Source organism: Micrasema longulum, unplaced genomic scaffold, assembly GCF_059751315.1.
Source record: "Micrasema longulum isolate JH-2025_06_02 unplaced genomic scaffold, ASM5975131v1 h1tg000490l, whole genome shotgun sequence".
Taxonomy (NCBI): domain Eukaryota; kingdom Metazoa; phylum Arthropoda; class Insecta; order Trichoptera; family Brachycentridae; genus Micrasema; species Micrasema longulum.
Window position 1 is genome coordinate 691,626 of NW_028277687.1, and position 18,469 is coordinate 710,094.

An 18,469-nucleotide genomic window follows, 5' to 3' on the forward strand; every position below is an offset into this window, starting at 1 on the left:
GTCGTGAAATATTGATTTTAAAGAAGCTCTTCACTGCAATATTTCACTGTGTCTGAACTGTCACTTGAAGCGTAAGACCCACTTAACCTTCCATGAAAAGAAAATGATTAAGATATGCTTCAACTTCAGTACCAATGCAAAGATAAAGAAATAATGATGGAACAAAAATTTTACATACCTACTATTTTTAAAACACCTTTACGTAGAGACGTTTTCGGCTTTGTTTCCACAAAATTACAACGAAGTTCTGTTTGATTCCATCTAAACAATTGTACATATTGCGTAATGAAAGATCCTATTTCCTTTTTTATTTATTTGTGTTTCTCGCTTATTAGGTTTCGTGTTATATTGGCCCAGAAAACAGAATGAAAGTATTAATTTGCTGACACGAGGGAATCAGGCAGTGTATGGGACCCAGCCAATTCGTATAGACGCGACGCTTTGATCCCATAGTTCATGTTCTGAGCAGTGTGCTTCGCGAAGTTTCTAACGTTTTACCATATCGAGAAAACCAAAGGCTTTAAAATGCACAGAAGACGTAATCGGTCGTTGCATTTTCTTAGAAAGTAAGATTTTTCACATTTATATTTGCTTTCTCACATGTATAATACAAACAGGCAAATTTGGCAAACTATTGCCATCTCTTTTGATTCACACAGTTCAAACTACGCTCAAAAGTATTAACCTTTTCCACGGTTCTACATGTTAACAAACAAACGTGAAAATAATGTTTATTTTTTAAATCAATCCTTATTGAAATTGTCGTCCTCATGGTGTAGTAGTTAGTGCGTTTGGCTGCCTCGCAAAAGGTCTCGGATTCGATTCCCGACATGGTTGACTTAAAATATTTATTTAAAAATGTGTTTTTACACTTAAATATTTCATTATCCCCTAGACCGGCGCCTGGAGCTTAAGACTGATCATCTTACCTTCACGTAACAAAAATGATCAAGATACCCTGCGATCGGTGTACCGATGCAGTGCCCTATGCACCATTTTGCGTAGAAATGGAATGATGATGATGATTATTGAAATCAAAATTGACACATTTTAAACATTTATTTTCAAACTGTAATTATTAACTACAAAATATGTGTCTGTATCTAGCGTTGATTATATTTATAAAGGAATACATTATGACACATTGCCTCCGTCACTAGAAAACTTTATATTTTTTATCTTCTGTTATTTTGTCTTGAATGTTAAAGTTATGGGTTTAAGTGTGTACGATTTTTCATGTTTGCTTAATTTTTTTTTCATTTTGTTTATATACGTACAAAAATGTTTTGTATTTTGTTCACATGGTAATATTTTTTTATACTTTTTGAAAGGCATAAGCCGTTAAAAAAAACAGTTTTTATATATTTGTAAAAATATGCGTCTGAATTTAAGTATGAATTATTTTTAAAGTTGCTACATTATTATCGTCGCTTCAATGACGCATTACTCGTACTTACCAAATGTATGAAACAATGACTTTTATCTAACATTCGAAAATTTAAATATGTTTTTGACATGTTGACACATCTTGAACATTTCATTTTCAAGTTTTTTATTATTTATTAATAAAGGCCCACGAGGCTTTTATGACGATAGGAACGGTCCATTTAAATCTTTAATAATCTTTGCTTTATATATACGTCACAATAATATTTCATTTTACTTTCAACATTAAAATCAAACCCTGGTTTCAGCCTACGTAAAATGATTTATTTTATTTTCAAACACAAAAACCAAAAATTCGGACAATCTTTTTGCTCTATTAGGGCCTTTTTAAACAAATACGAAGATTAAATGGACTGAAGGTTCTTATAAAGTTATGTAATACTAGGTATTGAAGTTATAATAAATTTAACGTATTAAGTTCAGTATGCATAATAATTAGAATTTGAAGGCGAAACAATTGTCCGAATTTTGTTTTTGTATTTAAACATAAAATAAACGTAACATTATTTTTGGTACGTGTACTTGTACAAATCAGGATTTTCTCCCAAGGGGGAGTAGGTATATATTTTTATTTATATCCCTACAGAGATGAGGTAGAATTTTTTTTCAAATTCAGGATTATGGAGAGAATTTGAGGATTTGGGAGAAAATCCTGATTTGCACAAGTACACGTACCAAAAATAATGCTGTGTAATAAGATCTGGTCAAATTTAAGTAAAAATAAATTGCAGAGTCATCTGCAGGCGATTACTAGTACTTAATTTAACTCGGAAGAGTCTTAACTACATAAAATAAAGTAATCTGCTTAATTAAAATACTTAACTTCAATATCAATACATAGATGGCGCTCCAACTCGCTTGTGGATGGTTTCTCAAATTAGTAACATAAATACAAAAATCAAAAATGTTACCTGGTGTGGATATTCGCTAATAAGCGGAATGGGGAATGTTGTAGTACTTAAAGTGGCCACTCAACCCAGCCAATGACAGGTCATAAGCCCTGTAAACGCTCGAATATCCATAATCCTGAATTTAAAAAAAAAATCTACCTCATCTCTGTAGGGATATAAATAAAAATAAAATAAACGATTTAAAGTAGACTGAAATCAGTGTATGCTTTTAAATTAAAATATGGAGTTGTACAATATAAACATTAAGTCAATAAGTAATTTAATAATTATTTTTCATGTAAATCATTTAGAAACATTTTTTATCGTACATACTCGTATATGATAATTATTTTTTTGTTGACTATGTTTTGAATCTATCCAAATTTTTGTAGATAGTCACTGGATTCACCTCCCTAGGGAGCTGTAAATATTAACATACTACAACAGAGATGAAGAACACTTCAGAGAAGGGAATATAGAAGTCTACACATCCACAGGACTTATGCACACACTTACCTTACCACATACCTTTCATTGGCTGGTTAAAGTGGCCACTTTACATATTCTACAACATTCACCATTCTGCCTATATTTGAACATCTCTACTCCCTTGATTCTTCTATCTGTTAGTGATGTTAGTGATGTTTCAGTTTCAGTTTTCATGCGTTGCCTAGTATGTAGGTGAAATAATTTAATAATTTGAATCTCATCCGCAACAATAAAAGTTTCAGCTCCTTAACTTTACAAACGTCAACAGATGGAAGAAATGCGGGAATATAGATTTTCAAATACAGGCAGAATAGTAAATTTTACACAGTGTGTAAAGTGGCCACTTAAACCAGTCAGTGACAGATTATAAGCCCTGTGGATGTTTAGACTTCTATATTCCCTTCGTTGAAGTGTTCTTCTTCTCTGTTGTATAATGATAATATTTCTTTGTTGTTTCGTGAAAATAAAACATGTTTTTTTCGTTTTACGGTAAAATTTCTAAGAAATAATGAGTAGAATAAGTTTTTATTGTAGTTTATTTCTGTGAACTATATGGTAAATTTGTTGAATCGGGAACACTCGAGGAAATACGTCTTCTCTAAAATGTCAGCCGTTTCGTATTTCATAAAAACAAGTCCATTAATGAGACATAATAGCTCTAATGAGGCACTTTAAGTAATGCTCTGAGGAAGGTTATAGAGAATTATAATGAGATCAGGAGACCTTTTAATAAATCATGCGAGTTTATGACACTTTAATATAATGTTTCACGGGGATTATATGGAAGATGAGATATAAGCAGTGTGATTGTGAATTAAGGGTGATTTACCTTTTGGTTCAACTAATTGTCTAATACTACTTTTTAAATTAACTGTTTCTATTGACCCAGTATCCATTTTTCTATATCCACAACTTAATGTAAATCAAACTTGATATTCATTGACATTTTAAGAAATCATTACAGAAAAATTACTTTAACAGAAAAAACTACCCCTTTTTTAAGTCTGGAACCTTAATCCATTAACAATGTTTTGCGTTTGTCCAAATTTTTGTCGACAACTGGATTTTACTCCCTGGGGAGTTGTTAATATTAACATATTACAACGTAGGTCAAGAACACATCTGTCAATATTAACAACTCCCCGGGGAGATAAATCCAGTTGTTGTCTACAACAATTGAGACAAACTCAAAATATTGTTGTTTATTGAAATGTTATTACTGTTTTACTCCACATCCACTTGGTCCACGAAAAAGTATAGAAATGGAAAAAAATATTTTTCAGGCTTTGCCTAGTATGTAGGTGAAATAATTCAATTAGATGAATCTCACTCGCATAAATGTAAGTTTCAGCTCTTTGACTTTACAAACATTAACAGATGAAAGAATTGAAGGAATATAGATGTTTAAATATGGGCAGAATGGTGAATGTTACACAGTGTGTAAAGTGGCCACTTAAACCAGCCAATGACTGGTCATAAGCCCTATAGATGCCTAGACTTCTATATTACTTTCTCTAAAATGTTCTTCATCTCTGTTGTAATATGCTAAATCCATTATTTGTCGTTTAGATGTTTTACTGACTGAACTAAGCAATAATTATTTCTAGAGAAAAACAGTATTAAGTTCTTGACTTCATAAATATTAGACTGATAAAATAAGTCAAAATAAAATAATAAATAAAAAGTAGAAAATGAAAAGCCTTAAATTGGATAGATAAAATCAGTACTGAAATTTATTTAATAATTCTTTAAGTCATTTAGATATTATTAATAATTTAAATATGAAGTAATTAAAAAAATATACATAATTCAATATGCGTATTTAAATATGAAACGTTTATAGACAAATAAAAATACTTATTATTATGTAGGTATAAATTAATAACTTGTTTATATATTTTTTTTTTATTAAAATGTGTGTTTTTGCAAACTTTTATGTGTTTTTTATAGTTTCGTTCAAAAGGAGTGTTGATTTTAAGTTTTTTTTTCCTTAATATTATTTGTAGTTCAGTTTTAAATATTTATCTCAATTTCATTTAACTTTTTATATATTTTTATGTGATTAATAAAAAATGAAATTATTTTTTTATTAATATAAATAATTATTTTTTATGTTCCTATGTAAAACTTAGAACGCCGGTAAAACATTGGTTTTCTTATTTTTCACAGTGCAATTTCATTTCATGCTTTTTACAACCTAAAATTGCTTAAAATAATGTTTAATGCATTTTAAAGGTCTAGATTAAAAATAAAAACAACACAACTCATACGTGGCATTCCAGCGCATTTAACTTATGAAAAAAACAAACTATAAACAAGTACCCACCCAAATATTTTTATACCCAAAACATTTATAAAATTGTGAAAATATATTCCCAAATTAGTTTCCCTCACGGAGTAGTTGTTAGATGCATGAACAATCTAAGTTTCGCTCGTTTCTGACATCCGCCACATAAATTATTATGCTCTAAGAGTTTTCCTTTTTTCTCCCACACTTCGTTTTTTTCATCCACCTTTACGCAAAAAACTCATCAATTTATTGCCGTTAGGCTTTTCAACCCTTTAGCAAGCTCCAGTAATATACCTTGTTTTTCATAATTTAAAAGATGGAATCATATACTATAGTCCTTAAAATGTAACATGATTAGAATGACAGTTGTCAGAAAAAGTGATGACATAACTTTGTAGTAACGTCAAAGGAGTTATTTATATTTAAACATAAAAAATCATTTGTATCTGGCGTGTTAATTTATTTTTTTATTTCAATGCTTAAAACATAAATGAACATTAATATTTAAATTCAGCTTTAAAACAAAAAAAAACAAAAATAAACCTAATTATTAACGACGTTCTTACAAAGTTACATCATTTTGCAAATAGGTCAGAGATGGGACAAATTGATCGAATAAAAAAAATATTCGTTTGATGTTGTTCATGAAAAAAGTATAAATGTCTCATTTTTTGGCGAACAATTATGTTAAACACACTAATTTAATTTTCGGAAACAGAGTTTTATGATTGCATGAAATAACTGATAAAATCGATTTGATCAGTGATCAGTAATTTCCCATCACTAATGAAATTAGTTTGACAGCTGTCATTCTAATCAAGCTATATTTTAAGGACTATAGTTATTTTTTTGTGAATTTCACATCCACGCCACAGCTCGTATAGGGGTGTTATAAAAAATCTTCTTACGGGGATGGAGAATAAATAAATTTAGGAACTTTAATTTTCTGCCCACTGATGATTAAATATCAAATTAATGTCGAACTATAAAATTTCAATTGTTTGAAAACTGTTTTAAAAACGGAAAAAAAACGATCGATGTGTTTTGGGTAATGCTAAAGGTGGCAGTAATGTTTTAAACTAAAATCCCCACATTTAGTTTTATGTGTTCGTATTTTTTTGACATTTAGTGATCAGTGGGACCATTGTGAAGCAAAGTGTAGTCACATGCAAGAAATAAAAATCCACAGATTAAATACTCTTATCCCCGCGAGAAGATTCATAATAGCACCCAAAGAAGTAATATAATGTATGTTTAAGACTTAAATTTAAAAAACATAATTAGAAACGTTGTTTTTCCCAAATATTTATTGATATCAGATAATATTTGAAATTATATAAGTAAAACACAAAACTTCTAATTAAAGTCTGTTAAACAAGGAAGAACACATAGAAGGACTCTGCATACTGTTTATAAATGGCTTTTTATATAATTAGATGCCATAGGCATGTATGAGCGAGCAAGACAATCTACTGAAAATTTACATAGACTGTTTCATTTATTTGAACCGGGTTGTGGTCCCATTGCTAGTGTCGCGGACTCACGAATTAAAGATCCGTGGCTCAAACGCCATTCTACCACAACTTATTTTTATTTTATAAAAGTGAGTTATTCACAAATCATTGAAAATGGCCCCCAAAATAGAAATATTTGGGTAAATCATAAGAACGCAAAGATTTATTTTTATAAAAAAACTTCCTCCGGATATTATACAACGTTCAATAAATCTTCCGCCGTCTGATAACTGCAAGCCATCTAGCTCCTTTTTGATTTCATCCATGATCAGGCTCCTTTAGTTAAAAAAATAATTTCGTAAAGAAAATACATGATATCATAAATCAAACAACCCACTCCTCTAATGGGCAATGCTAGAATTTATCACACGTACATTGCATAAGCGGGCCAAGATATTATTGTTACCACATGTTTTTCAGGGCTATAAATCCACAAATATAAGAGAATGTTAGTAATTTATATTTAAAACACAATTATGTTTTGTAAAAAAAAATAGCGTTCTTATGATTTGCCATATTTTTTTTTTGCCATTTTCAACAAGCTGTAAATAACTCACTTTTAGAAAATGGAAATCAAGTTGTGGTAGAGTGAGGTTCGAATTTTGGACTTCTGATCCGTCAGACCGCGACGCCGCGGGACAAAAACCCGGTTTATAAATATACATTCAACATTTATCATTTAAACAAAACAAATTAGTACTGACGGTTTTTATTGGACATGCTGGTAAATTTTTGTCAAATTTCAAGAAATGTACAAAATAATCGACTCTTGGAATCCTGGATTGTTTAGCAGATACTGCTAAAAAGTAGGGTAGTATTCGACAATTTTATTTGACTTTTACGGTAGATATGTTTATAAACAAACAAATTTTATATTATGTGGTAAATATAATTTCGATGCCTGCCTATGAGTCTCGAATAGCTATGTGGTAAGTATTCTCCCGCCGCCTTCTAAAGGGTTAAACTCAACCGTTAAGTAGTACTTTGTTGGTTTTCTTCTAAGTAAATCCTGAGCGTTTAAGTAAATATTTAATATATCAACATAAACAAATAAATATACAATGATATTTGATAATAATAATACTGTGTAACACGGAATATTTGAATTTTGAATTTCAATGCGTATTTGTAAAAACCGTTTTTTGTTCACGTTTTTATAATTGGTCTATACATTTTCGACCATTTTAGACGCGTAGCTGGTTTTTAAAAGACTTACTTGTCAGACGCATTTTGGTGTGATCGGAAAATTTTAAAGATTATTCCAGAGACTGATGCCCGCTCTCGCCTCGGGGCTTTTCACGACCTTTTGACAAAAAATCAGACCGCATTGATGTACTAGTCACCATTTTTACCGGACTTGCCCCCCTGTGACTTTATCTTGTTTTTGAAGATGAAGAGGACTTTGTGAGGACGTCGTTTCATGGCCATAGAGAAGATGAAGACCGAATCGCCGGTGAAACTAAAAGACACAAAAAAGTGCGTTCTAGAAATGTTTCGAAGATCGGGAAAAAACTCTAGCATAATTTCTCCCAGGAATCAAACCTAGGGCCTAAAGCTAGGAAGTCTAACACGCCAATAACTATACTACAAGACGGATTTTTTGCCTTTTAATTTAAAAATTTCAAATTTCAAAAAAATTGTATTTTCTAATTTGTAATGTTTTTATTTGTTTATTAATTCAAAATTACACGCGTTTAAATATGAATGAACTTATTAAGGCTTTTCAGGCTGTGCCCGTGTCAAGCCATAATAATTAACAATAAAAAATACAAATTAAAATTAATTATATTAAACTATAATGACATGTGATATATATATAATTACAATCCAGAAAAACAAGGTTTGAGTAATAAATAATTCAATTCCAAAGAATACAATGTTAAAAAGATAATCAGACATAAATTTCAAAATGTCTTATACAAATTTAGATTCATACATAATCAAATATACAAAATAATCGTATCATTGAAATCAACAAAATAACAGAATAATTGTAAAATATAGTAGTATTGAGAAAAAAATCAATAGAAAAAGAATATATTGAAATCAATTGAAAAAAAAAATTAAAAACAGTATCCTTAAAATCAATAGAAAAATAATATAATATGAAAACATAACTGAAATTATAATTAAGGTATGGTTTCTAAAAACTCACTCTATACTGGAGTAAGAAATAGGATTAATAAATAATATGTCAAATAAGAGTGAGTACTAAATTAAATAATACAAAAATACATAATGAAAAAACATAAAAATATCAAGATATGAAAAAGTAAAATTATGGAAGTAAAGCAGATTTGTCAATTTTTGCTAATTGCTAATCTCGAACTTTAAAAAAATTTCAATTTCAATTTTTAATAATTACAAATCATGCAATAATAATTAAGATTAACAAAAAAAGCATTAATACTTTAATAAAATAATAGGATAGACATTATACACAGAACCATAATCTAGAAAACCGAATAGCAAAATTGAAATAATTGGAAAAAAAAAATGGATTCAGATTATGAAAATATTAGAAATAAAATTATTGTTACTTAAAACTTTCTTATGGACAATTATTTCGTAAGAGGTCTGTAGTAATATAAAACAAATTAAATACAAACCTTTAATTATAGTCCACCACAGTGATATAGCTATATCGAGTTATTATCATAAATGAGGTCCATGTTCGATCAACGCCAACGGCAGCCTGGCAATTAATAGTCTCGGGAAATCTCTCTATCGTGGTGGGTGGGGGTGGGGGTGAGGGTTCGAGTCATTTCACAATGAAAACGCCAAGCACATGAGAGGAGTATTTAACTTGGCCGTGTCATTCCATATTCCTTCTATACTTTTTAAACTATGAAGGGTAGCGAACGTTTTAAAATACCCTTACCGATTAGGTTTTCGACCTACTTTTTTTAGCTATTGCAATAAATTGTTTTTGATGAAATTTCTTTTTAATTAAAAAAAATATACATATTTAATAAATTTATCCAGAAAATCATAATGTTTCTGAAAATTATTAATTTAATTTTTTTAGTATTATCTGCACATTCAAGCAATTTTTTTTATTCTACTGATATATTTCGGAATTTTATGTTTCGTTTCGTTTCGTTACGCAAAATAAAATCGTGGTTGCTTAAAAAGCAATTCAATCTCTAATCTGAAGTCCGCAACACAAAAATGAGGCCACAACCCAACTTTTGTTTTCATTATTAAATATTCACCAAAAATATTTTATTGTATGATTCTACTTTAATATGTCAATAGTCCATTATTTTCCAATAATTTGTACAATAATTTGTTGTAAGTGCTTTTTTTAATAATATGTCAGTAGTCCACCACAAACAATAATTTCTAAGAGCCTTCTTTCATATTTAATATCATTCATCAAAATCAGCTAAAAAGCTCAATTATAATGTGCTAGCTTAATTATATATGTGCTAGCCGTAAATGGAATATGTATTGTAATTTCAATGCAATAAGTCCTTTGCAGTACCTTGACTATTGCGCTTTGAAAGCCATAAATCGAACTCAGTCTGTGTTATGTTTAATCAAGTACAGACAATTCCTAAATCAAAAATTTTTTTCGCCAAAAAAACATCTCAGTTAAAATTTGTTTTTTGGACTATGGACGATCTAAGGGTCAACTGCGCACTGTTAACGAAATGATATGCAAATATTTATTCATAGTGTTATTTCAGCTTTATCTACATAAGCCGTCCTCTGTCGTTCCTACTTCAGATAAGCTTCGAGGCCCCGGATAAAAGTGTCAGCAGTTGATTGATTAAGATCCACCGAGCCCATGCTTTTGAAAAAAGGCATGAAACTTTTTTTGCAGATTTAGAAAATGGCTGTGGTGTTAGCGTATTGTTTTAAATATATTTTTTCCGCTGCCCTCTCTACCAGTGTTTACCAATGAAGGTTGAATAAGGGAGTGGTTATCTCTACTGCACAGTGAATTTAAACCTAGTTTCACAGGTCACCTATACTGCCGTTAAAATAAAGAAGGACGTTTCTACATAAAACAAAAAACGGAGAAAATAAATATTTTGTAAGTCGGAGATTGAAAAATTCGCTGTGTGAAAAATACTTCAAAAATTAACGTTTTCATCATCTTTTTAGTAAAAAAAATACAAGAAAATATGTTATACTTCAATGAAAAGACGTTTCTAGCTAGAAACGCCCTTTTTATTTTGTAATTTAGTAAACGTTTTTCTTTTTTAGTGTTAATATGCCAATCGATTCTACTCAACTAAATAAAATAGACGTTACTGGCCATTTACTGTTTTTCAAACTAGTAACGCCGACCTAATAATCAATTAACTTCGAAATTACCAGCAGATCTTAAATTTAATTGAAAACGAGTAGTTATATTCATTTCAGATGTTTTTGAAAACGGAATAGGAGAAAAAATAAGTATTTTAATCAGTCTTTAATAATTATATAAGTCAGAACAGCCTTTTATATTTGGTTATATTTAAGACTTTTCGCAGTTTAGTCTCGTTTATTAGTGAAAATACTAGGGTTGTGGTTATTTTAGGAAGATAGATGTATTTTTAGTAAATGCGTATTTTTTCCTGGTTCCGAATATTTATTTAACTCATTTTCGAAAAAAATCTAAGATGCGTCTTTCTTTCTTATGACGGCAGTATAATGGTATGTAGGTGCCAATAATTAACTTAAAAGCAGTATTTACAATTAATCCAAATGTTTGTCAACAAGAACTGGATTTCACCCCCTAGGGAGTTGAGACAGAAATAGAGACCATTATCGAGAAAGGTATATGGAAGTCTATGCATTTACAGGGGTTGTACTTGAATATGGACAAGGCAAATGTCGGCATAATCGGCGCGTGTACATAAGAACGTGAAATGACGTTATATTTTTTTGTTTTTTTTTATTCGTGTGTATTTCATTTCTTGTTAAAACTATTATGCGTCTTTTTATGTTTTATCTTAAACTGCGGAAAACCGTAAAATAAGAATTTATTTCAATTGATTTTAATTTAAGAATAAATCTTTTTAAAAACGATCAGAAAATGGAGCTTAAAAAATAATTGTTCTCAAAAGTCCTTCTATCGAAAAGACTATTCATCAAACGATAAAAAATAGCAAGTCCCAGTGATTCAAGTATTCCCACTTAACGAGGAACATAGATTTAATTAGGGTTGTCCCGTCTTGGATTTTTAACGACGCTATTGATTGTTTCTGTGACAGCTGTCAAGAGATATTTAAAAGATTAATTAATTAGCAATTTGCCTTTTTGAATCGCTGTTTCTGAAGAAAAAATGCTTTTCATAATTTTTTTATTCAAGAACCTCTTAAATAAAATACGTTGAAATCGTTTCTTTCGACTTTGAAAATTAAGTTATAAAGTAATATTTTTAAACGTAAAAAACCAACAGAATAGGTTTTTCTAATGAGGAGGATTCATACATTAATTTTATATGACAAAAATATAACGTCATCGTTTCCCTTTCCGCACCCAGTGGTGTATTGGGCACTGCATTTGTAAACTTAATGCGGCGTATTCGATCATCTGTTACATGAAGTTGAGGTGATCAATCTTACGTTTCGTCCAGAAACAATAAAATATGGCCGATTAAAATCAACATATCGCATCCATCATGCCAAGAATCGAACACAGGACCTCAAAAATGGTAGGCAAACGCGCTAACCATTACACAAAGAGGCGGACTTATCTCCACACAATTTTCTTATTCAAGATTTTCATCTGAGAGCAACTGTCAAGTCAAAATCACCCGTCCAGCAGCTCATTGCCGCACTTGTCGGTAATTATCGACGCGATAAATATTTCTTAAAGATAAATGTTGTTTTATGACTTTTAATCGACTTGATAAACATCTGTGATTGAACACTAGAGTTCTGGTTCTATTTCACGTATATAATTGTATTCTTCGTCCGCCTGGACACAGCTAAAACATTTAGTATAATAGTAAATAAATAATAAACATTGATGTATTTAAAAAAATTGGCTGGTAACGTTGGTAATACTAAACAATCAGTTTTATGACCTTGTTTTTTTTATTCATTTATTTTTAGGATGATGCAACGGGCGACAGAGACTGACTACATCAACGTCAACTGCGTGGATCCCCTCGGCAGAAGCGCCCTGCTGATGGCAATAGATAACGAGAACTTGGAGATGGTGGAACTCCTCATAGAGCACCGCGTGCAGACCAGGGACGCGCTGCTGCACGCCATCTCCGAAGAGTTCGTCGAGGCTGTGGAGGCACTCTTGGATCACGAGGAAACCAGGCACAAAGTTGGAGAACCACACGTAAGTTGGATTACATAATGCATGTATTGTGTATAGATTCATATTTCTGAATATGCACAACTGCACATACATATATGTTTATGTATAGATTCATATTTCTGAACATGCACAACTGCACTTACATATATACATATATGTGTGTGTATATGTCTGTGTATAGTGACGTATTGTGAAAAAACTTCAAGGGGTGCAAACGAAGACTTATCTGACGGCCTCCGCAGTGACACGAAACCATAGTTTTTGCGTTCAATCCTAGGCTTGGATAAAGAAAAATAGAGTTTTCATTCTTTGTCTTTGTGGTAAATCAGTTTTTTTTTTAAACAAACAAAACACCGAATTTACAAAATCTTTTATAGTTGAATTCCAAAACATAAAATAAATATTTTTTCAAATTTGGCATTCTTTTTGCAAACGTCAAACTCAGCTCTTCTCACCAACAGAGGGGTGTACTTATGCAGGAATACGATTTTTTAAATGTATTAAATTTAATATTATTTTAGTATTACCAAAAATTCAGTAAAAAGAAATAAACGGGTAGAAATTATAAGGAATTTAAGGAAAGAATCTGGTTGAGATCCACAAAAAACAAATGCTGTTTGTAAATATTCAAAAACCAACTTTTTTTATACACATTAAAACAACATTTTTCCATTTTTTTTTAAATGCATTCTCCTCGAATGCAACCCTGGTAGATTGATGAATAAAATATTTATGCTCCTTACTTCTTTTTTTCATATAAAATTGAAGATTTTAATATCTACGAACACGCACAGCGTAAAGATCTATATTTTTCTGAAAACCGCACGTAAATCGGTTAAGCCGTTTAGGAGTTCAGTGATATCACACGTACAGAGCAATAATATACATAAAGATTTAAAAAAGAAGATAAAATTACTTGTTTAAAAGTCCATTCTACTATCTTTTGATCTAAAATAAACAATAACGTTTAATTTCCACTGGAGTCACTGAGCAGTTTCACTAAACACTCCTAATAAATAATTATTTCATAAAAGTTTATACCCAATATAAACATTTCGCACTTATCGAGAATATGTGTCTTTTCTTGGGCCATGTGTCTTTGTAAAAAGGACGACGAAACATTAGGTCACCTGTTTTTTTACTGTCCCCTATACGACAAAAGGAAATTCCTTTAAAATATTTATAAAGAATACAAGAACTTAATTTAAAATTTATGTTCGGTGTACGGTCCGTTACAAAAAAATTACTGTGCAAGGATATATGTATATATTTATTAGGATAACAGGTTTTTACTCTTAAATCATAAATAACAAAAAATATATTTATATTTTTGGATTCTTATGTTTCCAGAATTTAATCTTTAATCCTAATTGCTTCTGGTGTAAATTAGCTTGAAGGATTCTAGAACGGAACAGTGGAATATTGTATAAACAAGGCATCTGTCACCGTTAATTTGAATCTTCTCTCCCATTTATCACTAAGAATAAACCACGAAAATTATCGCAAATATCACACAATACGTTGAACTAAAACCATAAAAAAAACAATTAAATTCAGATCCTGAAAGATCCGCAAAATAATAAGCATTTAATTTTGAGGTGTTTTTTTTTTCAATATTGTTTTGACACAGTCCGCATCATTATTTTACCTTGTTTAAAGCACTTAGCCATATTTTTTTAAAATATTGTTTATACTTGATATTAAATTGTAAAACGTATTTAATCAGACACTTCTTGTTTGGTATACATAAATAAAATACTTCACACGTTTTTGTTCTTAAAGTTCTAGAGAAATATGACGTAATAAGTCAGGCATCGCGAATTATTATTTTCTTATAATAAAACATTATGTATCCTAACAACGTATTAAAATAAAAAAAACCTATTTATTGTTTATTCGCTTCATACCTTTGTTATAATTTCTTTAATTTTTCTTTATTATTTCCTTATTTTCTGCTGATTTTATTTCATGTATCTATATTTTTTATACTGTGTTCGGGTGTTTTGTTTTATTATAATTGTTTTTCAATATTATTTCATACTTTGTTAAAGGCGTAAGCCATCGAAATAAATAAATATGTGTAAAAAAGCGTTAAAAATAATTGTTAAAGTAACCGCGCATCTTGTGGTAATGAAATAATTTTCCCAGAAATAATATTGCGGCCCACTACGACGCGGTAAGTGATCGAATCTAGCGCCAAGGTAAATCATGCACCGGTATATAGATACTGGGAATAACTGACACTGTTTACATAGGAGCAAATAAATCTAAAAATACAGATCCCGTTAAAAGTCTGGGATTTACGCCGTAATGGTTGAAGCGAAGCCATAAAATAGTAACTTGTCTAACTGTACGACCTATCATTAATTTCGGGTAGTGTTCTTTAGCCATTTGCATCCATTACTTTTAGAAGTACAGTTTTCTCGAGCGTAGGAACAATATAACTAAAGACTTTTCTAGATCTTTTTCTCCAATCTTAAAATGGCTTCTTCTGACACTGACAAAAATAAACGCTTTGATCATTTTGGTGTACTCGAGAATCTTCAAGATACATTTTTTAAAGTTTTTGTTTGCACTGAAGAGTGTAATCGGTAGGGTACGTTTATCTACTTATAGATTATTTACTACATTAATACGAGTATATAAAATATTACATATTACATTGCAGAATCTGTATCAACTTTTGTTCCTTATAAATACCTAAATGCTATTTTGTCTCAATTTATAGTATTTATTGTTTCAGCATTTACTTTGTGGAAAATCATTAAAAAAAAAATATTTTTTTTTAAATGTTATTTTCTTACCACACACGAGTTTGATATAATAACACTAAGTGTTTCGAGTATTCTTGATTACCCATCATCAAGTGTAAATATAAACTAAACTTAATATAAATCAACTGGGCAGTGACTTCAGGAGCTTGAATAGCACTGACCCCCATCTCAAAGAAAATATCAACTATACTGACTTAGTCTGATTTATTTATTTGAAATATTAATTTAATATTAGAGTAAAATAACACCTAAGGTGCCTAAATAATAATATTTCTTCTGAATTCGCAAACAATCTGATGAAATTGAAAATAATCATAATTTTAATAAAGACACTGGACTAAAAGTACTTCTTGTTGAAAATAAAATGTCAAAATTAGACAACTTGGAAATCTTAGAATTTAAAAAAGCGATTCGTAACAAGAAAAAAATTATAAATAACCAAATAAACAATATTTATTTTAGTCCTCTCCTGTCTTGTTTCGAACGTATCCATCTCACATTACCATTCTTTCAAGACAAAAGAATTTAATTTATTTGTTTCATTGGAAGCATACTGATAAAACAAAATAAAAAAGAATTCAGTAGTTAAGTTGCCCTTGAGAAAGAAGCTTGTTTAGCTTTGAAACCGGTCGGTGGAAGAAATTATAAAAGTTGTTTTATTTATTTCAGTTTAGTTTTTATTTGCACCTGACAACGGGTAATTCAGAATACCTGAAATAAGTAGTGTAATTATATTAAACTAGTATGTGGTAAAAAATACAAAGTGCCTTGAATTGTCTTAACCATATCTTGAATTTATTAATCTTTGTTTTTTCACCAAAAAAGTTAGTAATTCAATTTCTCATCACACGTGACATTTTTCTATATAGCGTTATGTATTACTACAACATAAGTCCATTGGAAAATTAGGAGAAGAAATTACGAATTGAAATCCTTTTTTTTTTGGGCTTTTAATGTGTCTATTTAATGAGGAAGTTAAGTGCAATGGGAAATTAAATATATTTTTTTCTTACACGCGGTAAAAATTATAGCGTTTGATTGTTTATTTTTATTTTTATTTATTTATTTATATACGGCATTTCTGCCATTTACATATATGTGGTATAAAGAGTGCTTAGAAATAAAAATATTAAAAAAAAAAAAAAACGAAGATGAAATATTAATATACTCGTACTGTACACATTATTAATTACTTGAAATACATACATATATTAAAGAAATTATACAATAACAAAATACATTAATCAATCAAATTATAACTATTCCAACCTAATCTTCTGAAGATGATTTGCTCTTTTTGATAAAAATATGTTGGTCACTTTATTTTTTAAGTTAGGCAGAGATAAACTAAATATATCAAAATGTGATGCATATTCATTCCCGGTATTCTGTAATCTAACAATAGGTGAGTTATATTGAGCTACCGTTCGAGAATTTTGACAATAAATTGTACTGCAAAGTTTCTTAAAAATGTATAAATAAATATTTAAAATGAACTAATGTGCAACGTCACAGGTTTATGTGACCACGGGTTTGCAATAGTTAATAAATAATAACGTTGTTGTGTTGTGTTGTTGTGGCAACCATGGGCGATCATGATTGCAATCGGCAACAAATTTCCGGTTTTCGGGGAAGGATGTTTTCCAGCATTTGGCGTGTTTTAAGTACAAATTATAACTGTACGGGGTTCGACTTTTAACTGTCAAAAATAAAAACAAACTGTTTAACTAATCTGATCATGTCAAACGATGCGGAGAATGTCTCTAAGCCAGCAGTTCGTACAACAACCGTCAGTAAAAGCCATGTTTTCTTTGCTTCTTTGCTTCTTGCCAGTTGTGTTTTACCGTTTATATTACAGTTATGTTTTACCGGGCTCAGTCACAAATTACTATCGACGTGCTAAAAAACGTGCTAAGTATTTGAGCGATCACAACGAATAATTATGAATACGCTGAAGTTATCACGGTCGCGTTGCAAAACGCCACACGTCTTCAACAATTGTTTCTTTTAATAGCTTTCTCAATTTGATTCAAAACAAATAAATAGCATGATAAATTGTAAACAAAAAATTAAACTAAATTATTTTACTTACTGTTTAGGAATATTCTCCATATTTACAAGGGTAAAATTAAAATATGTGATTGATTATGCGTTGTAAAACGTAAATATTTTGAATTTTTACATTTAATATTAGGTGTTGCCAAGCATCAAGTTGAAGTATGACAATATTAAAACAATATAATAATCATTGTGACCGCTTCATTGTGACCGCGCACGATAAACAACCACGGTGAAAAATTGTTATCACGCCGCTAATTAGCACGTCGGTAGTCATTTGTGATTGTGCTGCAGATGGTGTTATGATCGCTCACCCACCAGAACTCATGAAGTTGCGGGCGATGTAATTTCGTAGTTTTGGTGGGGATTTTCATAATCACAAAACTTCCTAGCGATGATAATACGATACATAAAAAGAAAAAAAATCCGTCTAGTTATATGGCACATTAACAATTTAGTTTTTTTTAACCACTAAACTTCCTCATAATATATCATTGCAGGTTGTAGTGAAATAAATCCAGGATCATCGGCATTTTGCCACAAAATTCATTCCTAGCTGTTGAATGTCGATTTTCGTTTTGGTTTCTATTTGCGAGATAGATGATACTCATTTTCTATAAATGTATTTCTTTGGTTGGTGAAATAGTCTGTAGAATATATTTACCGAAGTCGGAATCACTATGCGGCAACCCTTAGGCAATCTGTTCCTCCATTTAGCAACCCTTACAAAAATAAGGG

General features: G+C 30.3%; 1 protein-coding gene across 17 annotated transcripts in view; it reads left to right on the top strand.

Moving 5' to 3' along the window:
• LOC148281159 (transient receptor potential-gamma protein-like) overlaps positions 1-18,469 on the top strand; it is a 369,353-nt gene that overhangs the window by 295,177 nt on the left and 55,707 nt on the right. For all 17 annotated transcript variants that reach the window (XM_088227186.1, XM_088227187.1, XM_088227188.1 and 14 more), the window contains one exon: positions 12,683-12,920. In XM_088227186.1, the coding sequence (XP_088083312.1) occupies positions 12,683-12,920 (238 nt within the window). The remainder of the gene's footprint in view (positions 1-12,682; positions 12,921-18,469) is intronic.